This window comes from Phyllobates terribilis, unplaced genomic scaffold, assembly GCF_046119375.1.
Source record: "Phyllobates terribilis strain yellow unplaced genomic scaffold, ASM4611937v1 Scaffold_2__4_contigs__length_985480577, whole genome shotgun sequence".
NCBI lineage: Eukaryota > Metazoa > Chordata > Amphibia > Anura > Dendrobatidae > Phyllobates > Phyllobates terribilis.
In genome coordinates, this window is record NW_027362762.1 from 620,529,584 (window position 1) to 620,555,566 (window position 25,983).

Here is a 25,983-nt window from a genome sequence, read left to right on the forward strand (position 1 = left end):
ATAGAAGCGCCATCTTCTGGCGCTGTACCCAACTCATCCAGGGCCCTGGTGCGGTGGCTCACTGGGTAATAAAGGGGTTAAGGCCAGCTTGGCATTATCAGCTGGCCCTAAGCCCGAAATTCATGGGGTCACGCCAATATTAGACATGACCACCATGAATTTCTAGTAAAGTATTTAAAAAAACACAACACCCAGAATGAAGTCCTTTAATTGAAATAAACACACAATTCTTTATTGTTCTAAATTAAACCATACTTACCGTCACGCCCATTCCAGCTGAAGCCAATGATCTCCTGCAATAAAAGAAAAATAATAAAGCAACATCATCCTTACCTTTCCATGGTTCCCAGGACAACTCCAGCTCTGCTACATCGAGATGACAGGCTGGACCGCAGCAGAAAGCTGCCATCCAGCCTGTCATCCCGCAGACACTGAGAAGCGCAGGCATGCTTGCGCTCCTCAGTGTCTCGCTGTGACGGCATAAAGATGAGACTAGCTCATGTCCAATGAACTCGGCGCACCTGATGCACGTCACTGACAGCGTGGGAGAATTCTCCTGCACTCCGCACTTCAGCGTGAAAATTCTCCCACGCTGTCAGTGACGTACATGAGGTCAGCTGAGTTCATTGGACATGAATGAGCTCACCTCATGCACGTCACTGACAGCGTGGGAGAATTCTCACGCTGAAGTGCTGAGTGTAGGAGAATTCTCCCACGCTGTCAGTGACGTGCATGAGGTGCGCCGAGTTCATTGGACATGAACTCGTCTCATCTTTATGCCGTCACAGCCAGACACTGCAGAGCGCAAGCATGCCTGCGCTTCTCAGTGTCTGCGGGATGACAGGCTGGATGGCAGCGTTCTGCTGCGGTCCAGCCTGTCATCTCGATGTAGCAGAGCTGAAGCTGTCGTGGGAACCATGGAAAGGTAAGGATGAGGTTGCTTTATTATTTTTCTTTTATTGCAGGAGATCGTTGGCTTCAGCTGGAATGGGCGTGACGGTAAGTATGGTTTAATTTAGAACAATAAAGGAATGTGTCTTTATTTCAATTAAAGGACTTTATTCTGGGTGTTTGTGTTTTCTTTTAACTTTGACTATGGGGTTAGTAATGGGGGTGTCTTATAGACGCCTCTCCATTACTAACCTGGGCTTGATGTCAGCTGGCATTATAAGCTGACATCAACCCCAACCCTATTACCCCCTGCCACCGCACCAGGGCAGCGTGGAAGAGCGAGGCTAAGTGCCAGAATTGGCGCATCCTATGGATGCGCCATTTCTGGGGCGGCTGACGGCTGGTGTTTCTAGCCTGGGAGGGGGCCAATATTCATGGCTCCCTTCCTGGGCTATTAATATCAGCCCCCAGCTGTCTGCCTAGCCTTTGCTAGCTATTAAATTAGGGGGGACCCCACGTCATTTTTTTGGGGGGGTCCTCCATTTTAATAGCTAGTAAAGGCTAGGTATTCAGCTGGGGGCTGATATTAGTAGCCTGGGAAGCTCCGTGGGTATTACCCCCTTCCCAGGCTTCAAACATCTGCCCCAGCTGTCTGCTTAACCTCCGCTAGAGACTAAAATTACGGGGAACCCCACGCCAATTTTTTTAATAATAAATCCTTTATTTTAATACTAAATGACAAGTACAGTAACCAACACTATCACTGTACTTATTATATATGTGACTGACATGTTTCTATCTATCTAATCTATGTGTGATTCTCTATTCTTTCTGTTATAAATTGTCGGGTACAGATGCTGAATTGCCGGCCGGCTTTTTTAAAGAGACGGTGCATGAAAACACTATTATTTTTTTTAATAAATCCTTTGCAGTAAATGACAAGTACAGTAAGCAACACTGTCACAGTACTTCATATATATGTGACTGACATGTTTCTATCTACCTAATCTATGTGTGATTCTCTATTCTTTCTGTTATAAATTATCGGGTACAGATGCTGAATTGCCGGCCGGCTTTTTTAAAGAGACGGTGCACGAAAACACTATTATATTTTTTAATAAATCCTTTACACTAAATGACAAGTACAGTAAGCAACACTGTCACTGTGCTTCGTATATATGTGGCTGACATGTTTCTATCTATCTAATCTATGTGTGATTCTCTATTCCTTCTATTCTAAATTGTCGGGTACCGCTGCTGAATTGCCGGCCGGCTTTTTTAAAGAGACGGTGCATGAAAACACTATTATTTTTTTTGATAAATCCTTTACACTAAATGACAAGTACAGTAAGCAACACTGTCACTGTGCTTCTTATATGTGTGACTGACATGTTTCTATCTATCTAATCTATGTGTGAAGCTCTATTCTTTCGGTTCTAAATTGTCGGGTACCGGTGTATGCCGCTGCTGAATTGCCGGCTTTTCATGTTTCACTGTTGGCACTGTTCCCATCGATTTGGGCAATCACTGTAATGCCACAACCACCATGGCTGTGGCATTACATTGAGTGGCAGACAATCCCTGCATGATTGGTGCTCTAAATAGCGCCAGACATGCAGGACAAGCTTTTGGTGCACGAACAGTTATCGAACATAACCTCGAACAGCCGAATTTTTTGCAAATCGTTCGGGTTCGTCGAACAACTCGAACACCGCCCAAAACAGCTCGAATTTGAGATTGGCGAACAGTTCTAGTCGAACACCGCTCATCTCTAGTCAGCATCATACAAGGAAAAGTACAGGCCCCAGTGAAAACTATCTGATAACACCACTTGATTTAAAGAAAATTTACATAATTAGGAGCCAAATACTTTGAGTACTAATATCACTGTAATGGAGAAGTAAAATAAAAAAAAAATTACATTATTCGTTCAGTTCAACCTGAAAAATTTGATGAAACGTCCTTCATAAGCTTATTTTAGAGTGAGCTGAGGTTAGCTAGCTGTCAGCAGAGACTTGTAAATATTGCAACCATGGCTCATCCCATACATACCCATATACAGTGAAGGAAATAATTATTTGATTCCTTTCTGTTTTTGTAAGTTTGCCCCCTGACAAAGACATGAACAGTCTATAATTTTAAGGGTAGGTTAATTTTAACATTGAGAAATAGAATATCCAAAAAAAATCAAGAAAATCACATTGTATAAATTAGATAAATGTATTTGCATTTTGCAGTGAGAAATAAGTATTTGATCCCCTACAAACCATTATGAGTTCTGGCTCCTACAGACCAGTTAGACGCTCCTAATCAACTCCTTACCTGCATTAAAAACAGCTGTCTTACATAGTCATCTGTATATAAGACTCCTGTCCACAGACTAAATTAATCAGTCAGACTCTAACCTCTACAACATGGGCAAGACCAAAGAGCTTTCTAAGGATGTCAGGGACAAGACCATAGACCTGCTCAAAGCTGGAATGGGCTACAAAACCATAAGTAAGACGCTGGGTGAGAAGGAGACAACTGTTTGTGCAATAGTAAGAAAATGGAATAAATACAAAATGACTGTCATTTTGAGAGATCAGCCTAAAACTATGCAGGGGGAACTTGTTAATGATCTCAAGGCAGCTGGGACCACAGTCACCAAGAAAACCATTGGTAACACATTACGCCTTAAAAGTTTAAAATCATGCAGTGCCCGCAAGGTCCCCCTGCTCAAGAAGGCACATGTGCAGGCCCGCCTGAAGTTTGCCAATGAACACTGGGATGATTCAGTGAGTTATTGGGAGAAGGTGCTGTGTTCAGATGAGAGAAAAATTGAGCTCTTTGGCATTAACTCAACTCGCCGTGTTTGGAGGAAGAGAAATGCTGCCTATGACCCAAAGTACACCGTCCCCACTGTCAAGCATGCAGGTGGAAACATTATGTTTTGGGGGTGTTTCTCTGCTAAGGGCACAGGACTACTTCACCGCATCAATGGGAGAATGGATGGAGCCATGTGTAAGGGGGAAGACCGGGGTGTAAGTAGTTTCAGAACAAGGGATCCAGAAATGCTGGGGCCGTGCCTCTGGTTTCAGGGGGAAGACAGACTGCGAGCTCATGGGTCAGGTGACCGGGAAGTTGGGGGTGTGTCCAGAGCCAGAGCTCATGGGTCAGGTGACCGGGGAGCTGGGGGGCGTGTCTAGGAAGATGAAGAAAAAAGAGTTTTCAGTGGGAAAGCAGGGAGTTGGCAGTTGGAGTCAAGCCCGACTAGAGGGAGAAGAGACACAGGGTCCGTGGAGCCGAGCAAGTGAGGTGCAGTGTTATGGACTAGGGGCTCAGCGGGTCAAACCGGAGATGGCTCGCTGCGGCCAGAAGACGGAGCATTGGAGCTGAGCAAGTGAGGTGCAGTGTTATGGACTAGGGGCTCAGCGGGTCAAACCAGAGACCGCCCGCTGCTGCCAGAAGACGGAGCATTGTTTAGATGAGGAAGCCAGAAGAAAACAACACCGGCATTAGCCGGCAACGGCCTTGTGGGGAACAAGAGTTAGCTAAGTGTAAAACTGCCGATTACAACCGTCTTGACTCTGCTACATCTAGTCAAACTGTGGATAATCGGTTATAGCCTTTTACCTGTTACTCCCCTTGTTGTCCCCATATTTCCCCTGTTACTCCCTGCGTGGAGATTGACCCAGTTACAATAAATTCCCCCCATGTTTATTAACCTTGTACTGGCTGCTCTGTGTTTCTGTGTCACTGCATCTAAAATGCCTGTGTCACATTTGGCGTAGTCGGCAGGATGCAGTTTTTAGACACAGACACAACAGATCAGTCCATCCTGGGAGCCCCTAGATCTAGCTTGCCACTGGGGGTCATGCTCAGCAATCTCCCAAAGTTCACTGAGGACAATATGATGCTGTGGCACTAGGTTGAGAGAGTTAGGAGTATGTTATGTATGCATCCGATGACCCCAGCTATGCAAGCCAAAATAGCCTTACTGGCCCTGGACGGCGAGGCCTGGCACTCCGTGATGTACCACCCTCCTCATGACCGGGATACTGTAGAAAAAGTGGTGCGGATATTGGAGGAGATGCATGGGGATCCCACCAATGTAGGAGAGCTGAGGATATGGCTGTTTCACTAAGTGCAGCAGTAGGGGGAGACTGTGACGCAGTATGTTAATGCATTACAGAGGGTGCATGCCTATATCACTAGAAAATACAACATGGGGAATTTTGGAATGGGCCCCCCTGACGTGATCTTAAGGGACCAATTTGTGGCAGGCCTCAGGGATGTGCAACTGGAGCAGGCCTTGCGGGAGCGCTTGCACACTAACCCACATATGACTTTTCTAGAAGTGGGGACGGAGGCAAGTGTGAGAGAGCAGGAGATGAGGGTGTCGGCCCTGGCAGGGATGGTCCGGCGTAACGAGGTACCCACCCTGCCTGCAGCTGAACTGGAATAGGCTCGAGAGATGCAAAAGGAGATACAGGAGATGCGGGGTGAATGGTCCAGTCTCAAGAAGACCCCTGCACCGACACCAGAGATACCCGGATCGATTGCCCCAGTTAGGGAAAGAATTGAATTCAGGCCCCGCCCTGCAGGAGAGTTCCATAGAGAAGTGAGGCAGCCCTACACAGACAGAGACACAACCTGCTGGAAGTGTGGAGGCGCAGGACATTATGCCAGGGGCTGTGCTAGCTGAGGGTGACCCCTGTCGCGGCAGCCGTTAAACTAACAGGCTCCGTGTTTGGGGAACACAGCCTGGAGCCTAAGGAAGGGGAAAGCAAAAGAGGAAGTCCCAAGGACCTAGTTTCCACCAGCCCAACTGTCTGGGCCAAAATAAGAGGTTGGGCTGTTCACTGCCTGATTGACACGGGATCCCAGATGACTACGATGACAGAAGCCTACTTTCAACAGCGATTTCCAGAGATAGCGTGGCCTGAATGGGGACCAGTAATTACACTCACGGCAGCTAATCAATTACCCATCCCTGTCGCAGGGGTGGTATGGATGAAGATCCGAGTATGGGGAAAAGATGTGGGAAAAAAGGGGTCGTCTTGGTCGCAGGGGGAACTGGAAGTGGACCCCCGGTGATCCTCCGAATGAATGTGCTGAAGGGGATCGGGCAAATCCTGATTAGTGAGCCGAAGGAGATTTCTATAGTCCGGTGGGACCCACGAACACCCCAAAGGAGGGTTTTTCAACAATTAATCCAAGCCGCCCAGGCTCAGGAGACGTGGAGTGAAGGGAAGGTCCTGGGGAAAATAATAGCACCAGCAGCTACGGCACTCACGTTACCGCCAGGACAAACTGTACTCACGTTACCCCCACGGGCCTGCACACCTCTTGAGGGGGTCAAAGTTCTGATAGAACCAACATCGATGGATAAAGTACCCCCTGGACTCCTGGTGGCTCGGACACTGGCCACCGTCCAGGGTGGCAATGTTATAGTGCGGTGCGTTAATCTGGGCGAAGGTGATCTCACACTCACTCCCATGGCGGAAATAGCCCAGATTCTGGGAATGCCAGAGAAGTTGGTATGACCTGATGTGGTACAGCTGTCCGCTGTACAAGGAGACCCGTGGACTCTGGCGGTCACCGTGCCACCGGAATCCCACCGTGCTAGTGCGAAGGGAGGATGAAGAATCCTAGAACAAATGCGGGCTGAATTGACAGGACTTTCACCTCGACAGGTGCAGCAGGTTGAGGAGGTACTGGAGCAGTATCAGGAAATCTTTGCTCGCCACAACAATGATTTTGGTTGCACTGAAGCCATTACCCACGAGATTCCCATGGGGAGCACTGCCCCAGTGCCGGAGAGATACCAGCAGATACCTCCCCAGATGTATAAGGAGGTTAAGGAGATGCTAGCCCATATGTTACAGAATGGTGTGATATGGGAGAGTTAGAGTCCGTGGGCAGCCCCGATTTTCCTGGTCAGGAAGAAAGATGGGACCCTGCGATTCTGTGTGGACTATAGATGACTGAATGCCTGTATAGTATGAGACTCTTACTCACTACCCCGAATCGAAGAGTCCCTGATGGCCTTAGGGAAGGCAAGATACTTCTCCTCCTTGGATCTGGCTCGGGGAGCGGGTGTTGGTTCGAGACAGGCAACCCCGGGGCAAATTAAGTAGGCCAAGTGAAGCGCAGGGTTGGCGCTGAAGGACCTGTGTATGAAGTTCAACTTGAGGAGGTTGAAGGAGGCACTACGAAAGTGGTTCATCGTAGTATGCTGCGGCCCTTTCGGTCTAAAGATGACGAAGATGAAGAAGGATCACCTGCTTCTAGAGAGGGTCCTGTCACAGTTGCCCAAAGCCACGATGTGGATGAAGAATTGTTGATTCTACCTCTGAGCCCCAGCACTCAATTACCTTCAGTCCCCAGTGCAGGCAGCGAGGGAACACCATCGATTGAAACCACCGGGCAGGCGGAGATTGGGAATCCAAGTGACCCTGCACCCCCCATCGGTCAAACTGAGTTACGCCCGGACAACAGCAGGAGTGCCTCCTCACCGTTACGAACAAGATCAGTTTATATGGCAACGTATCATCCAGGAAGTTCAAGAATATGAACGTTTGGTGAAGAAACTCTCGCCTGTGGAATGGCGAGTTAAAGGAGAGCGGGAGTGTAAGGGGTAAGACCGGGGTGTAAGTACTTTCAGAACAAGGGACCCGGAACTGCCGAGGCCGTGCCTCTGGTTGCAAGGGGAAGACAGACTGCGAGCTCTGGGGTCAGGTGACCGGGAAGCTGGGGCGTGTCCAGAGCCATTGCTCAGGGGTCAGGTAACCGGGAGTTTAGGAAGAGGGAGAAAAAGGAGTTTTGCGCGGGAAAGCAGGGAGTTGACAGTTGGAGTCAAGCCCAACTAGAGGGAGAAGAGACGCAGGGTCCGTGGAGCCGAGCAAGTGAGGTGCAGTATTATAGACTAGGGGCTCAGTGGGTCAAACCGGAGACCGCCTGCTGCCACCATAAAGAAGGAGCATGGAGCTGAGCAAGTGATGTGCAGTGTTATGGACTAGGGGCTCAGCAGGTCAAACTGGAGACTGCCCGCTGCCGCCAGAATACGGAGCATTGTTTAGGCAGGAAAGCCAGAAGAAAACAACACCGACATCAGCCGGCAACAGCCTTGTGGGGAACAAGAGTTAGCTAAGTGTAAAACTGCCGATTACAACCGTCTCAACACTGCTACATCTAGCCAAACTGTGGATTGTCGGTTATAGCCTTTTACCTGCTACTCCCCTTGTTGTCCTCATATTTCCCCTGTTACTTCCTGCATGGAGATTGACCCTGTTACAATAAATTACCCCCGTTTTATTAACCCTGTACTGGCTGCTCTGTGTTTCTGTGTCACTGCATCTAAAGTACCTGTGTCACACATGTACTGTAAAATCCTGAGTGACAACCTCATTCCCTCCGCCAGAATATTAAAAATGGATTGTGGCTGGGTGATCCAGCAAGACAATGACCCAAAACATACAGCCAAGGCAACAAAGGAGTGGCTCAAAAAGAAGCATATTAAGATCATGGAGTGGCCTAGCCAGTCTCCAGACCTTAATCCCATAGAAAACTTATGGAGGGAGTTGAAGCTCCGAGTTGCCAAGCGACAGCCTCAAAATCTGAATTATTTAGAGATGATCTGCAAAGAGGAGTGGACCAAAATTCCTCCTGACATGTACGCAACCCTCATCATCAACTGCAAAAAACGTCTGACTGCTGTGCTTGCCAACAAGGGTTTTGCCACCAAGTATTAAGTGTTGTTTGCCAGAGGGATCAAATACTTATTTCTCGCTGCAAAATGCAAATACATTTATCTAATTTATACAATGTGATTTTCTTGATTTTCTTTGGATATTCTCTCTCTCAATGTTAAAATGAACCTACCCTTAAAATTATAGACTGTTCATGACTTTGTCAGTGGGCAAACTTACAAAAACAGCAAGGGATCAAATAATTATTTCCTTCACTGTACATATATGTCCCTGTACATTGATTGGATCCAAGCTCATCACATGGCTGCTAATAATAATAGATTTGGTACTCTAGGATACAGTGCAACACCCATTTGATGTAATAACTATGTGATGATCTGTACTCTATAAAATATATAGAGAGGGCAGGGCAGTCTACTTATAGCCAAAGCAAAATGCATACTAATTTCCAGAAATATTTCTTTACTTTCTATTCTAAAATTGACTGCACAGAAAAAAGGCAGAACACTAGAGTGAACAAAGCTTTTCATCTAAGCTGAAGAGTCAAAAATGTAATTTCCTTTTAAACAATGATGTGATCATACTACTATTGAGTCATTCAACACAAAAATAATACCAATCATGGCACTAAGTAAAGGCTTCTGAATGGCATATTAAGTTGCTGATTTTAATTTATTTTAACTTTCAATGTTAAACTCACATGTATTTTCTAAACATATTGGAAAATGTAATTTGCTAAATTTTGTATAACAAGTGTGTTATGTTTTCTTTGTAGAAATAGTGACTTGAAAACTTTAATATCTCTTGGAGGATGGAGTTTTGGAACAAGGCCGTAAGTAAAGAACTTAATTAGTATTCCAGTTACCAAAAATGATGCCTTAACCACTGAATAGGTGATAATTATTAGATTGGAGTGGATCCATGTTTGGCCACACCTTGCTTCAAGTACTGCCGCCCCATTCACCTTCTGTAGCAATGGGGGAAGTTGGTTCCCTATTCTGGTAATTGGAGCGCTGGGGGTTTCAGTAATGCAACCCACTCCAATCTAATATACTGTATATCACATATCATATTTTTGGAAACCAGAACACTCCTTTAAAAAGAAGTAAATCATGATTCATATTTAATTCAAGTGTAAGACAATGCCCATTTTTCCAACTGCAGCTTCACTACCATGGTGTCAACACCCAAGAACCGTCAAACCTTTATTTCATCAGTAATTGATTTTCTCAGAAAGTATGATTTTGATGGATTGGACATTGACTGGGAATATCCTGGCTCCAGAGGAAGTCCACCAAGGGACAGCCATCTGTTCACCATTCTAGTTCAGGTAACAAACTTCTCTCAATAATGTAAAAAATCATATACAGCAAATGTTGTTGGATTAGTTGTAGGAAGCTATAGCTGTCATTACAGGGTGTTGGACAAAAGGGTTGCGTTTATCATATAAGTTCCTAAAATTTCGCTTTGTAGACATTATTAAATTTACGTTAGATGATCAGTTGGAAAGAAATACATTTATTCCACTGAAAGGGAGAGGTAATCTTGAGATTTTACCTTGCATTTCCCTGGAAGGCTGTACATGTAGGAGATATGTTTCCACTTTGGTTTGTTTATCATTATTGCTTTAGATAAAACTGTGCTTGTACACTATTATAGGAGATTAAGGAAGCTTTTGAAACAGAAGCTATAAGATCTAAACAGCCAAGACTCCTGCTGACTGCTGCAGTGGCTGCACTCATCAACAATATCCAATCAAGTTATCAAATACCACAGATTGCTGAGTAAGGACCTACATATATATTCATGTCCTTGTATCCATGTATCTATAAAACTATCTTCTATTTACAATTGTATTATGCAATTAAACCATTTTGACACTATGGACATATTGGCATATTGTTATAATTATTACATATATATTTTTACACTTATGTATGCAGTCCCAAGAGCCTTAAATAGGGTTTTTTTTCCTAATAAGGCAGTCACTGAGCATAACACCTACTTAGAGGGGGTAAATACAGTACATGTGTGATACAGAATTTATTGAAGCAAGCAAGATTTTTTCTATACATGACAATAAATCCCTTGGGAACCTCTATATAAAATCACAAGAAAAAGGAAATAGAATATGATGTCAAGCTAACTCAATCTAGCGCCAAAGAACTGTTGATTTTTGACTTTTTATTACAAATATGAAAAGTGAAATTCCACTTAGATCGATTTTTCATTAATAGATTCAGTAGGATTTGGTTGCCCATGAGTTGCCCAGTTGTAACATTACGGCACCCGGAGTGCAACCTCAATGTTGCTTTGGTATAAGAAACTACTAGTCTAGTTTAATTTTCTGCATATATAGGCTAACATTTGTTTTGCCAAAAATTCCATCTCTTACAGAGCCTTGGATTTTATCAACGTTATGACTTATGACCTGCATGGCTCTTGGGAAGGGTATACTGGAGAAAATAGTCCACTCTTCGGCAATTCCAGAGAATCAAGATACTTAAATATTGTAAATGTGACATCTTTCTATAACTTTATAATTGTGTTGAAATATATATATCATACACAGCTCTGGCAAAAATTAAGACAACACTGAACAGTTTTCTATTGGAAAACATGGAAAGACTGGTGGAAAGCATGCCAAGACGCATGAAAGCTCTGATTAAAAATCATGGTTAGTCCACCAAATATTGATTTCTGAACTGTTCCTGAGTTAAAACATGAGTAATTTGAGGTCTGAAAGCACGGTTTCTTTTTTAGTATTTTGACACTTTATCATTTGCTGTAAATAAATACAACATTTTTAGCTTTGAATTTTGGAGACATTTTGTCAGTAGTTTATAGAATAAAACAACAATGTACATTTTAATCAAAAATATACATATAAAGAGAAAAATCAGAGAAAATGAAAATTTTGCAGTGGTCTCTTAATTTTTGCCAAATATACAACCCCTGGCAAAAATTATGGAATCACCGGGCTCGGAGGATGTTCATTCAGTTGTTTAATGTTGTTGAAAAAAGCAGATCACAGACATGGCACAAAACTAAAGTCATTTCAAATGGCAACTTTAGGGCTTTAAGCAACACTAAAAGAAATCAAGATAAAAAATGTGGTACTCAGTAAGGGTCATTTTTTTCACACCAAGCAGAGAGAAAAAATTATGGAATCACTCAATTCTGAGGAAAAAATTATGGAATCATGAAAAACAGACACACAAAAGAACACTCCGATACATCACTAGTATTTTGTTGCACCATCTCTGGCTTTAATAACAGCTTGCAGTCTCTGAGGCATGGACTTAATGAGTGACAAACAGTACTCTTCATCAATCTGGCTCCAACTTTCTCTGATTGCTGTTGCCAGATCAGCTTTGCAGGTTGGAGCCTTGTCATGGACCATTTTCTAAAACTTCCACCAAAGATTTTCAATTGGATTGAGATCTGGACTATTTGCAGGCCATGACATTGACCTTATGTGTCTTCTTTCAAGGAATGTTTTCACAGTTTTTGCTCTATGGCAGGATGCATTATCATCTTGAAAAATGATGTCATCATCCCCAAACAATTGATGGGATAAGAAAACTGTCCAAAATATCAATGTAAACTTGGGCATTTATTGAAGATGTAATGACAGCCATCTCCCCAGTGTCTTTACCTGACATGCAGCCCCATATCATCAATGACTGTGGAAATTTGCATGTTCTCTTGATGCAGTCATCTTTATAAATCTCATTGGAACGGCACAAAACAAAAGTTCCAGCATCATCACTTTGCCAAATGCAGATTCGCAATTCATCACTGAATATGACTTTCATCCAGTCATCCACAGTCCGCAATTGCTTTTCCTTAGCCCATTGTAACCTTGTTTTTTTCTGTTTAGGTGTTAATGATGGCTTATGTTTAGCTTTTCTGTATGTAAATCCCATTTCCTTTAGGCGGTTTCTAACAGTTTGGTCACAGACATTGACTCCAGTTTCCTCCCATTCGTTCCTCATTTGTTTTGTTGTGAATTTCCTGTTTTGGAGACATATTCCGGTCAGTTTCCGGTCTTGACGCTTTAATGTCTTCCTTGGTCTACCAGCATGTTTGCCTTTAACAACGTTCCCATGTTGTTTGTATTTGGTCCAGATTTTAGACACAGCTGACTGTGAACAACCAACATCTTTTGCAACATTGCGTGATGATTTACCTTCTTTTAAGAGTTTGATAATCCTCTCCTTTCTTTCAATTGACATCTCTCGTGTTGGAGCCATGATTCATGTCAGTCCACTTGGTGCAACAGCTCTCCAAGGTGTGATCACTCCTTTTTAGATGCAGATCTAATTTGATGCAGGAGTTAGTTTTGGAAATGAAAATTTACAGGGTGATTCCTTAATTTTTTCCTCAGAATTGAGTGATTCCATAATTTTTTCCTTCTGCTTGGTCTGAAAAAAATTACCCTTACTGAATACCACATTTTTTATCTTGATTTCTTTTAGTGTTTCTTAAAACCCTAAAGTTGCCATTTGAAATGACTTTAGTTTTGTGCCATGTCTGTGATCTGCTTTTTTTCAACAACATTAAACAACTGAAAGAACATCCTCCGAGCCCGGTGATTCCATAATTTTTGCCAGGGGTTGTATATATATATACTGCATGCACAGTATATCATAGATTTTGAAATTGATGCACAGTTTCTGTTTTACACCTTTGGTGTCAATTGTTTTTCTACATTGCATGTATTTTTGGCTAAAATTAGATTTTTGCAATAGAGTTTCATAAAAGTCTTTGGAACATTTGGCTTCTATATCACAAATGGCAGGATATGTACGGTAATGCCTATTTCTGTTCTTCTGAACTCTTCTAATCTGATGCATTACCACGTCAAAGTTCAGCTAAATTTTAGTGTGGTTTGTCTGTGGAATTCCAGTTTTATAAGAGTAAAATTGAAACACATTGTTTTCTAGGAATTTGTAATGAACTACTGGAAGACCCATGGAGCACCAGCTTCAAAACTTATTGCAGGCTTTCCAACTTATGGCCGCACCTTCCAATTGAAGAACCCATCTGATACTACTATGGGCTCTCGAACTGTAGGACCTGGACCTGCAGGTCCTTATACAAGGCAATCTGGTATATGGGCTTACTATGAGGTATTATACTTTTCTTTTGTTTGTTTCTTTTCCTTGAGTTTAAAATTACACTTGTATTTATGGTATTATAAACCTTAGGGCTAATTCACACAGTTATATAAACTGTACAACTCTTTGATTCTGAGCTCTTCAGAACCTGTGCACTTCCATGCAAGCTGTACTGCACTCAGATGAAGGAGCTTCACTTACCTTTGTACATATAAAGTCCAATGAAACATACCACAATTTTTTCCTGTTGGAGTTATATTTAAAAACCCTCAGTATGTCTATATGTAAAATCAGAGGCATACAAACATACAGTAGGATATAAGTGTCTGTAACAGGAAAGCTTGCAAACTTGCTTTAAATATATATCTATATATATAAAATATTTTTTTCAGATTTGCACATTTTTGAAAGATGGAGCCATTAGTGAATGGTCATTTGGAGAATATGTTCCTTTTGCCTTTAAGGGCAAAGACTGGGTTGGATATGATAATGTTGACAGCTTTCAACTTAAGGTATATTAAAATGACATACATAAGTATTTTATTATTAAATATCTTTTACAAGGTTTATAAATCTCAGTACAATTTTGTAACTGCGGATATGATTAAGTTTCCCCAGAAATCACTTCCTTTGTATCAACCTTTATTGTTCCATGTCCTGTTTTACAAATACTTTATGTCTGCTTGTACTTTTTCTTAAATTTAGGCAGAATGGCTCATTCAGAATAACTTTGGAGGTGCTATGGTTTGGTCCATTGATATGGACGACTTTACTGGTACCTTCTGTAACCAGGGTAAATTCCCTTTACTTTCTACATTAAAGAGCACTCTTGGAATTCACTCAACTGGTGAGTCATTTTATGTATTTAGAAAATCAATAATTCTTTGTGGGCTGATAGATCAGTGAAAAGTAGCAAGCCAAGGGAACTGGTTGGATTTCATACTCCCAAAAAATCTTTATGCATATATAGTTAAAGTAGCAGTCCTCCAGACTTTCTAAGCTGTTGACTACCACACTGAATAAAGCATAAGTTTATTATTTATCAACATATGATGAAAGTACATTTTTATTTTGTTTATGGCATAGTTAAGATGCCCATACACATTACTCTAAAGTTGCCGAATATGGAGGAACGTTCATGAAGATGAATTTAGCAATGAAACATACTTCTAGCCAACCGATGAAAACCATCTTTGCATAAAGTGAAGATGATCATGTTTACATTTTTTTGGCACCACACCACAATAGTGAAATATCGTGCTTCCCTCTATAAAGATTATCACTTGTCAAAATACAATGACCCTTAGTAGCCTGGTGTATGCATGTGTTAATGTAGCACCCTGAGGATTCGGCTGCTACAGGGGTATTGCACCTCAACCCAGAGGTGTGATATTCCACTCCCGGGCAAGGATGGAGAGTGGAACTGAGCTCGGTAGGCTGCATGCACTACACACATCCCATTTCCGGGGAACAGACCAACGGTACTCCCACTTAGAAATGTGCAGGTACGACCGAGTCTGTTCCTGGCTGGAGTGGGAGGGGGGTGGTACATCCCATGTAGTGTAGGGGCAGATAGGGGGAGCAGCCTGGGTAAAGATAGGAGCTCATTGGGTGCTGGTCACCTGAGCTCACACATAGAGGGATATATAAGGTGGGCACCAACTAGAATCAGGGTCAGTCTGTCAGAATCAGGAAGAGGAGCAGAGCAGAGCCCTAGAGAGAGAGAGAGTGGAGCAGAGAAAGAGAGACCCAGAGGGGGAAGCAGAAGAGAGGACTCCAAGATCCCAAATTAAAACAACGGGTGAAGAGCCGGCATCAGGGTACCGGAACCCAAGCTGGTGGGGGCAGAAACACACCCCAGCCAGAGACCGGAGGCCGTGGGCAGCGTCTGCCACGGCCACCCACCACATCCACCACGAAGGCATACCACGTGGAGGGTCAGGGAACCCAAGGCCAAGGGTGTCCCAACAGAAGGCCCGAGGGAGCTGGACCTGGGTGGATCACTAGTGGGGACGGCCAGAGAAAGGACTGAAGGAGAGCTCAGGGTCACGCTCCGGACTCGCTTGGGGGTTGGCTGGATCCAGGACCTGGTGGACGCAGCACGGCTCGGGTGGTCACTTGAAGCTGGAGTGACCGGAACATCAGCAGTGAGTAAATACCCTAAACTGCACAACCCGACTCTGTCTTCCTTTAACATCTATGATGCACCACCATAACCCCCATCCTCTGCACCTGACCCCCTGAGGCTATACCCCACCCGTTGGGGGTTATACCATCACAAGCTGCACCTACACCATCAGCCTCAGTGGACCCTGCTGCAGCGGCGGCCATAGTGACCGCAACACAACGGGTGGCGTAGTCGACACAAAAGAACTTTAGTAACATCTGTAGAACTGCCACATCACACTGAGCTTGACGCCCTGGGCACGGGACCGGGTCACAGCCGCTCGGAGACTACAACCCCCCATCTGATCCGGTGCCGGGTATTCCCCTCAAAAAGGAATATGTCCCAGGGGGCGCGTCAACTTTGGCGTAGTCGGCAGGATTACGTGCCCGCAACACCCGGGTACTGCGTGCCTGAAGAAAAGTGCAAGTTTACCTCAGAAAGAAGTCTCCCGCCGGTTCCGGAGGGTCCACGCCATCGGACTCCATCACCAGTCGTTTCCCGCCGATTGTCCGCCATTTCCAGCTTGTTCCCGCCATCTGCAGAGTTTCCCGCCACTGGGCGACGCTTCCCGCCAAAACCGCAGATTTCCCGCCTTGGAAGAGCAGCGGACGCCATTATGGGCGTGCCAAAGGAGGGCAAGAGGCCACCTCCCATCGTGGGCCGGGACAGAAAATGGCGCCAAAAGTGGAAACCGCCCCCACCAACAGAGACTGTGATGTTGGAGGTGTCTGTCAGCGTGAAAGAACTACCCCTGGAGCTGACAGTCACCGAGTTGCCCCGGGACCGCCCTCGAGGTGGGAGGAGACGAAAGAGAAGAGAAAAGATGGGTGCCGCTTGGAGCAGTCTGGAGCGAGCGCACCCGGAGGCAAGAAGCCTGGAGAAGAAGATCGGAGGAGCTCACCCGGAGATGGAGAGAAAGCAGAACAGCACCGGCCCGCTGGCCAGGAGTCTGCTAGAGACCGAGGAAGGAGGGCAGAGCAGCACCGGCCCGCTGGCCAGGAGCCTGCCGGAAGAAGAGCAGAGCAGCACCGACCCGATGGTCAGGAGCCTGCTAGAGTCCACAACCCCGCTAGGTCTAGCGGAGATCTTAGCGCAGCTCCCCCGAGACCGGGAGTGTGCACAAACTGCCTTGGAGGGCCTCGCAAGGAGGATGGCCCGGGTACAGCGAGAGATACTGGCGGAGTGGAGCCGGGAGATGGCCCAGCAAGCTGGAACCCGTCCACGGAGCATGCTCCCCTGGGAGAGGACACCAACTGCCTCTACGGATGACGCGGGAGGACCCAAGGTCGGAGACGGCGCTGAGAAGGGAGCCGAACGTATGAAGGCAGGTAAAGGGGACGCTTATACCCCATACCGAGAGACCGCCCACCTGCCCCGGTTCCCCGTCGCAGAGCCCGAAAGTCCCCCGTCCGTGCCAGTAACCGCCATGTCACCGCTAATGACTAGGCCCCGACCAGAAGCCGCCGCCGCGACCCCTGTGACGTCACACGCACCGACCCGGAGCGTGACCAAGCAGGAAGAGCCTCCGGCCTGGTCGCAAGGCCCGGTACTCCCGGGCCCCGCATCACCAACAGCGCCCCCTACCTCCGCGGAGCCTCCGGCCTGGCCGCAAGGCCAGGTAGCCCAGGGCGCCGCCGTCCTAACGGTGCCCTTCACCTTCCAGGTGCCCCAGGCCTGGCCGCAAGGCCTGGGCAACCCGGGCGCCACCACCACCGCGCCCGCACCCGTAAAACCAAGGGTGCCGAGTTTGGGAAAGGACCTCTTCAGCCAGCTCACATGGCCGGACGGGCGGCCCTTTATCTGGCCCGAGGAGTTTTGTGAGCTGGAGCGGCAACAAAGACTAGGGCCCTTGTGTGAGCCCCTGATCCCGGCTCCGAAGCCCGTGACTCGGGTCTCGCCTCCTTTAGAAGAAGCCCAATTCGTGTGGGACCCCACGGGAGAAGATTTGATGGGGTTCACCGGAGAAACTCGGGCAGTCGCCGCTGAGCGTACTGAGTGTTGTCGTCAGCAGCTAGCAGAGTTTGCGAGAGAACGGGAGGAGAGGCGGGTCAGAGAACAACAGGCCCAAATCCGGAGCGCGGAGCAGAAGAGCCGGACTAGGAGGAACCCCCGTGCAGCGCACTGTCCCCGCACCATCGGGACGGTGATAAAGTTCAACCCGCAGCATGGGTGGGGCTTTATTCGGGACCGTAACAACCGCGGTGACGTGTTTGTGACCCGCAGAGACGTCGAGTCCCACCTGCCGGAAGGTCACAAAGGCCGTGACCTCTACGTAGGAGACGAGGTCACTTTCACCCGGCACAAGTGTGCCAAAGGACCTTACGCCCTCCACGTACACCGCTTGACGGAGGAGGAGTTGCGGTGCGAGGAGGAGGAGCAAGAGGACCCGGACGGGTCTGAAGCAACACCATATCACCAAGAAAAAGCAGGAGGGAGCCGTCGTTAAGGACGGGGGTAGAGACTGTATATAGTTGCCCGTCGGGGCACAGTGAACCGTTGCTGCTAAAATAGTCCCCGTTGGGACCAGTGAACTGTTTACCCGTTAACCCCTTCATCCTACAGGCTGAGGACTGTGAGCAGCCATTCCCTTCCCTCTACCTGGCCGAGGACTGAGAGCGGCCAACTTCCCCTGTAAATAGCTGCGCGTCCTAAAGCGCCCCCTACCGGTTTTATAGAAAACCAGTTTTTCAAAGAGACTGTTGCACTTTTCCCGGACACACGTTGCACAGTGTCCGGAGGAGGAACCAGAAACAAGAGACGACGAGAATGTTATATGAAAAGTTTTATATATATATAATGTTTTATATGTTTTCTATGTTTATAAAAAAATTTGTAAGTTTTGGTGTTTATGTCTTACAGCCCGAGGACGTGCTGTGATTTACCAGGGGGGAATGTAGCACCCTGAGGATTCGGCTGCTACAGGGGTATTGCACCTCAACCCAGAGGTGTGATATTCCACTCCCGGGCAAGGATGGAGAGTGGAACTGAGCTCGGTAGGCTGCATGCACTACACACATCCCATTTCCGGGGAACAGACCAACGGTACTCCCACTTAGAAATGTGCAGGTACGACCGAGTCTGTTCCTGGCTGGAGTGGGAGGGGGGTGGTACATCCCATGTAGTGTAGGGGCAGATAGGGGGAGCAGCCTGGGTAAAGATAGGAGCTCATTGGGTGCTGGTCACCTGAGCTCACACATAGAGGGATATATAAGGTGGGCACCAACTAGAATCAGGGTCAGTCTGTCAGAATCAGGAAGAGGAGCAGAGCAGAGCCCTAGAGAGAGAGAGAGTGGAGCAGAGAAAGAGAGACCCAGAGGGGGAAGCAGAAGAGAGGACTCCAAGATCCCAAATTAAAACAACGGGTGAAGAGCCGGCATCAGGGTACCGGAACCCAAGCTGGTGGGGGCAGAAACACACCCCAGCCAGAGACCGGAGGCCGTGGGCAGCGTCTGCCACGGCCACCCACCACATCCACCACGAAGGCATACCACGTGGAGGGTCAGGGAACCCAAGGCCAAGGGTGTCCCAACAGAAGGCCCGAGGGAGCTGGACCTGGGTGGATCACTAGTGGGGACGGCCAGAGAAAGGACTGAAGGAGAGCTCAGGGTCACGCTCCGGACTCGCTTGGGGGTTGGCTGGATCCAGGACCTGGTGGACGCAGCACGGCTCGGGTGGTCACTTGAAGCTGGAGTGACCGGAACATCAGCAGTGAGTAAATACCCTAAACTGCACAACCCGACTCTGTCTTCCTTTAACATCTATGCTGCACCACCACAACCCCCATCCTCTGCACCTGACCCCCTGAGGCTATACCCCACCCGTTGGGGGTTATACCATCACAAGCTGCACCTACACCATCAGCCTCAGCGGACCCTGCTGCAGCGGCGGCCATAGTGACCGCATCACAACGGGTGGCGTAGTCGACACAAAAGAACTTTAGTAACATCTGTAGAACTGCCACATCACACTGAGCTTGACGCCCTGGGCACGGGACCGGGTCACAGCCGCTCGGAGACTACAACCCCCCATCTGATCCGGTGCCGGGTATTCCCCTCAAAAAGGAATATGTCCCAGGGGGCGCGTCATTAACATAATCATAGTTCACCACACAAATCTTTATTCAATGGTCGTTCTACCTCAACAAATTGTTATCTAATGTGTGTATCCACATTCGACTATGATCTTTTGAATACTGTGAGTGTCCTGTGGTTTTCTAATCCATCCTATACCATAAACTTGGATTTGTTATTTGAGAAGTACAATCCAAAATTCCTGCAATTAATCTTCATGTATTAGTCACAAACTTATCCTAAAAAAATGTGGGTTACTTTTTATTATTTTAAAAAATATGAATACACATGCCCACCAAGCAGTTAAATCTTTATACCATAAATTTACTTACATGAACTTTTTATTTCTCAGAGTGCAATTCTGCAGCAAACCCTAAAACCCATGGACCTAGCAACCATGAAAAGAGTAGCGATCCCGGTCAACCAAAGAGCAGTAGTTGTGACAATCATGGGAGCAGCAGTAAAGAGCATTCAAAAGCTAATGATTCTGGAAGTCATCCAAGAAGTGGTCATGTTGACAATCCCAAGGGAAATACGAATACTGGTTCTAATGGGCATCCAAAAAGCAGTGATTCTAAAGACCACACAAAGAACAATGAATCTAAGGACCATTCGAAAGGCAGTGATAGCCATTCTGCTGAAAGCTCTGGAGGCAGTGGATTTTGCATAGGAAAAGCCAGTGGCTTGTACCCTGTAACAGGAAAAAGAAACGCCTTTTGGAACTGCTGGAAAGGTCTCACCTATCAGCAAGATTGTCCCGCTGGCTTGGTTTTCAGCATTCACTGTCAATGCTGTAAGTAATAATTCTAAAAAGATCCTTTGATGACATTCATTTTTTATAAAAGTAAACTATTCTAGATAAATTTGCTTGCACCAGTGTTTCACACAAAATGATACAGCATTCAGAGTGTGTGAGATGACATTGTTTTCATTATGTCGAAATTCACTGAATAGTAATTGTTGAATGGTTCCACATTAACATCCATATACCATCCAGTGATCTGATATTTACAGTCATTCTGTAATATCTCAGTTATGTTAACAATGCAATATTGTCTATTTAACCCCTTCCCAAGAAGTGATATATAACATGATTTTTAATCGTCCAGCAAAAAACAAGCTCACGCATCTACATACAGCTATTGTACAGTACGTTAGCAGAAAAAAAAATAAGTCCAGGAAGATGGGACAAAAAAACCAAGAGTAAAAAAAGAAATATGACTTTGAAGGAATGCGGTTAATGTGACGGCTGTATCAGGTGACACCGTCTGGTGCCGCACAGCTGCTAGATACTGGGTAGATTTAGTAAAACTGTGTATTTTTAGGCAGTGTAATTCAGACTAGATAGTCTTAAAATGCGCCATATATATGGCAAAAGTTCATGCTGGATAATACATTTTGGTGCGTTTTTAGGCTGTCTTGTCAAAGTTTCCACCACCTGTTGCTTGGCTTACTTTGCGCCAGAAATTTAATGTAAAATTGTGTTGCAGGATGTTGCATCTCAAGCTACACTATCTTTCCTGCTGCCCTACGCCCCTTTACCAAGCAAACAGCAAAAACTGTCTAAACACATATGTGGTGCAAAGCTTGTATAACTTGTCGTGGACCAAAGCTTACCAAATCTGCCCCATTTTCTTTATATGGCCATTCTTCTAGTGGATTTAGACGAGTAGATAATTGTGGAATTAGCATTCGTAAGAATGTACATTATCAATTGTCACCCCAAGTAAACTTGCTTGGGATCACCTCTTGAACAAGCAAAATCTTGTTTGTCGGGTGATTAGATCGTTACGGCAAACAAAATCACTGATATGAGCAGTCCATTGTAAATAGAGCAAACCATGCCAATAACATGTTTCTGTAAGGGGTAACAATGATCGCACTGATGATCATTCTTTTCCCATCAGTATTGTCAGCCTCTGTAAACAAGCCAATAAACTAGCATTGATTGACTTGTATATACTCGATTGGTATTTTAAGATGCATTGATGAGCCAAAGTTGGCATGTGTACATGCAGCATTGTTTGCATAGTGACATGATAACATGTGAATATGTTGCAAGCATAAATGAGTACCATAACAAATTCAGTTTCCAGATTTCTAGACAGGCATATTTTACAATAATGTTTTAACTAAAAAGGGTTTTCCACACTTCCACAAATACACATATATGGAAAGACTAGTCCAGCATGTGTCTAAATAGTTTTTTTTGTCTTTCCAGGTATTAATTCTGCTCCCCCATCTAAGGATAGGAGCAGTTCAGATGGAAAAAGCTTCTGTGTTGGCAAAGCGAGTGGTCTTTACCCAGTGGCTGGGAATAAAAATGCTTTTTGGAACTGCTGGAAAGGTCTCACCTATCAGCAAGATTGTCCCTCTGGCTTAATTTTTGATCAGAGCTGTCAGTGCTGTAAGTGATTTTTACACAATATTGTGCATATATTATTCACTTAGTCCTAATGTATTCTTTTCATTGACTTAGTTTAATTGCATCAAAAACTTCCGGTAGTCAGCTATGCAGTGTCTGACAATATCCAAAGCTAAAGTCATAGGCTCCAATTCATCAAAGTGTGTTTGACAGATTTCTGGAGAAAAAACGCTCCAAATAGTCGCTACATTTCTTGTGCAATTCAAAGTTATACAAAATTTTTGCAACTTTTAGCATTTTCCACCAGATCCAGTAAAATTGTTGGAACATGGAGAGAACAGGGCATGGCTCAGCAAATTATTCTACAGTTATGCCGGGCCGTAACTTACACCAGAAATGTACTCTCCGAAGATTTGAATTCAGCGGATCACTCGAATTTGGCAGGGAAGAAATTCAGTTCACAAAGTTAATCAATGCAAATTGAATGCTCCTATCTATACCGTGTGGTAACTCAAAATCTCAGAGCAAAATAAATATTGGGTGTAAAAAAAAATCAAAACTCACCTTTCCCAGTTTGCTGCATTCACATGAAGTGAATTGTGAAAAAATTAGCTTTAGGAGAATTAGAATTTTTTGTTGAAAGTGAGGTAAATTCAGTTCACTTTGAAAAGAACCATTTATCTTAAATAGAGTTGAGTGAAGATGGAAAATGGACGGTTTATTCAAATTCAGCACGAACATTGCACATTCGCATTCGTGATCGGACACCTTAGCGGTTTTACTGGAAATCGGCCACATTTGGCAAAAGTGCGGTATATGACTGTGTTTCCACTACTGTATTTTGAAGGACTTTGGCTAGGATAGTGGTGCTGTATGATGAGCGGGGGGGGGACATGATTGATGAGGGGAGGGTGTCAGAGAGTAGCGGCAGACTGTTAATAATATTATTATTTTTTTTTTAACTTAAAGCTCACCTGTCAGCAGGATTGTGCTCAGTAAACATAAACTACATACACTGTCGGTGTATGGGCACCGTTACACTGATTGAAATGATACCTTGGTTGATGAAATCCGTCTTGTGGTTCTTATGTAATCTTTACTTTCAGTTTGGAGATAATGATATGCTCATGCTCTGGGGTAGCCTGTGGGTGGCGCTCTATCTGGTGCTTACATATTCATCTGTATGCTCTTATGACAGCTCACTGTGCCTTCACTGACCTGCCTCCTATTTTACCTAGCCCCGCACTACTAGATGCATTATGTAAAATAGAAGGCAGTACCAGTTGCCCAATCACCATCAGAAAGCTGTGTCTTCGCTACACCAGCATGTCGCAGACAACATCACCAGTTCCTTGACTAAATCTATGTCTGCCAGGGTGCATTTCACCACAGACACCTGAAGGAGTAAGCATAGCCAGGGGCATTACATCTCACTGACTGGGCACTGGGTGACTCTGGTGGTTGTTGGGGCAGGCGGGGAAGGGGCTGCACCACAAGTCTTGGAATCCCCAAGGCTTGCTTGACAAATCTCTGTATCTAAAGCTTACTCCACTACTTCTGCCTCCTCCACCTCCTCTAGGGCCTCCACCTGTGCTCTCGACCTCAGCCTTAATGAGACACACATTCCAACAGTGCAGAGGGAATCCCTACCACTTCTGTACTGCGCAGCCAGTGCTCACTGCAATCAGACAGCGTTAAAATGAATATGTCTTGGAGATCGCAGTCACACAGGTGAAGAGTTGTGGACAGCTATTCAGGCTGAGTTTGAGCAATGGCTGTCACCACTAAAGGGAAGGCCATGTGCGATAACGGTGTGAACCTGGTGGCGGCCCTACGCCGGGGCAACCTCACACACGTGTCTTGCATGGCTCACATCCTCAACCTAGTAGTACAGCAATTTGTCCGCCACTATCCTGGCCTGGATGCACTGCTGCAAAAATTACAGTTGCTGTGTGCTCACTTCCACCACTCGCACCCCGCAGTTCATCGACTTGCATCGATGCAGAGGTCTTTGTTCTTACTGGTTAACCAGTTGATATGCCGACAAGGTGGAATTCCACTCTGCACATGTTGCAGTGACTGTGGCAGCAGTGACGATCCCTGATGCAGTATCTCATGTCATATAGCCTGGGCCAATGCAGTACGGACGTGGTGCAAATCATGTTTGCGGAGTGGGCACAGATTAAGGATCTCTGACCCTTCTGCACAGTTTTGAAATGGCTACTAAGATGGTTAGTGATGACGATGCTGTCATCAGCATCACTATTCCAGTCATCCACATGCTGGATCTCATTTTAAATAGCCTGAGGGAGGAGGTGGTGGTCCCAGAGAAAAAGGGGGAATCGGAGAAGGATGTGGAATGGATAACAATGTCTCTAAGTTCCACACAGTCGTCACACATGCGGGTGCCAAGGCAGGGTGTTTAACAGCGATCGAGGGGAGCTCATGTTACCAGACAAACTGCTAGTGAAGGTGCAGGAACAGAGGAACAAATAGAGGAGGACAAGGAGAAAGAGGTTATGGGTGAGCAACAATCAGGAGATGTGGAGGATAATGATCCCCTCTCAGTTTTCTGTGGTTGGGGGGAGGAGTTGGAGGAAACAAGCATCAGTGTTACCCAGCTACCAACACTCATTGGCTTGGACTTCATGGAAGAGCCTGACACATGAGCGCCTTCTTGCTGCACTATCTGCAACATGATGCCCGTATTGTTAGGATTCAAAATATTGCTGACTACTTGGCTGCCACTCTGTTAGATCCACGGCACAAGAATAAATTTTGCCAGATGTTTTCTGCCCTGGAAAGGGACAGGTGCATGCTGAAGTATAGAAACACACGTTTAGACCACCTAAAGAGAGGTTTTCCCCAAGACAGCAGTGAGGCACACAGTATGCATTGCAGCTCTAGACTTCCAACTCCAGGTACGTAAATTCGTCAACACAAACACATTAGCAGCAGCAGTGTAAGTGTCAGAAGCAATTTCTGTGATTCGTTTCACACATTTTTTAGACAAGCTGGTGCACCACACAACAGAGTACAAGTCTGACATGTGGTAAATGACTGGACAGGATGGTGCAGGATCTCAAGCTCAATATCAATACCATCAGGGAGGGTTTGGACCCTGTTACATTTTGGTCTTCAAAAATGGAAGAGTAGCATGAGCTCGCCTGTCATGCCTTGGAGACTTTATCATGTCCGGCAGCCAGCGTTTTTTCAGAACATGTTTTCAGCGCTGCTGGTTGTGTCCTGACGGATAAGCACATCCGGCTCTCCCCTGAAAGAGTAGACCACCTAACTTTCCTAAAGATGAACAAGTCATAGATCTCCAAGGACGTTTGCACCCCAATCGCAGACTGTGCAGACTAGGAGATAGTGTAGTTTGTAGTGTGCCACATTGATATTGCATTATTTCAGTCTGTGATATCTTTGTTGTGGCTTCTGTGCTTGCTGTTGCTGCTACTGCTGATGTTAACAATCATTTTTTGAAATGTGGAAACTCCTGATTGGGTCTCCATCTGCTGGGTTGGCTGTAGTGGAAGGGGTGTCAGTGCCCCATTATACTAGTCCTACTCTGGTCAAATTGATGCCACTTTGCTGGTGTCTGCCCCTAATTTTGGGAAATGTGGAGACTCCTGATTGGGTCTCCATCTGGTGGGTTGGCTGTAGTGGAAGG

The 25,983-nt window shown here is 45.6% G+C and overlaps 1 protein-coding gene across 2 annotated transcripts in view; it reads left to right on the forward strand.

Annotated features, from left to right (window-relative positions):
* The window catches only part of LOC141221790 (uncharacterized), a 176,461-nt gene that overhangs the window by 57,106 nt on the left and 93,372 nt on the right, over positions 1 to 25,983 (forward strand). For both annotated transcript variants that reach the window (XM_073666574.1, XM_073666575.1), the window contains exons 4-12: positions 9,361 to 9,417; positions 9,750 to 9,915; positions 10,245 to 10,369; positions 10,983 to 11,097; positions 13,535 to 13,720; positions 14,101 to 14,220; positions 14,414 to 14,555; positions 20,298 to 20,738; positions 22,167 to 22,352. In XM_073666574.1, coding sequence (XP_073522675.1) covers positions 9,361 to 9,417; positions 9,750 to 9,915; positions 10,245 to 10,369; positions 10,983 to 11,097; positions 13,535 to 13,720; positions 14,101 to 14,220; positions 14,414 to 14,555; positions 20,298 to 20,738; positions 22,167 to 22,352 — 1,538 coding nt within the window. The remainder of the gene's footprint in view (positions 1 to 9,360; positions 9,418 to 9,749; positions 9,916 to 10,244; positions 10,370 to 10,982; positions 11,098 to 13,534; positions 13,721 to 14,100; positions 14,221 to 14,413; positions 14,556 to 20,297; positions 20,739 to 22,166; positions 22,353 to 25,983) is intronic.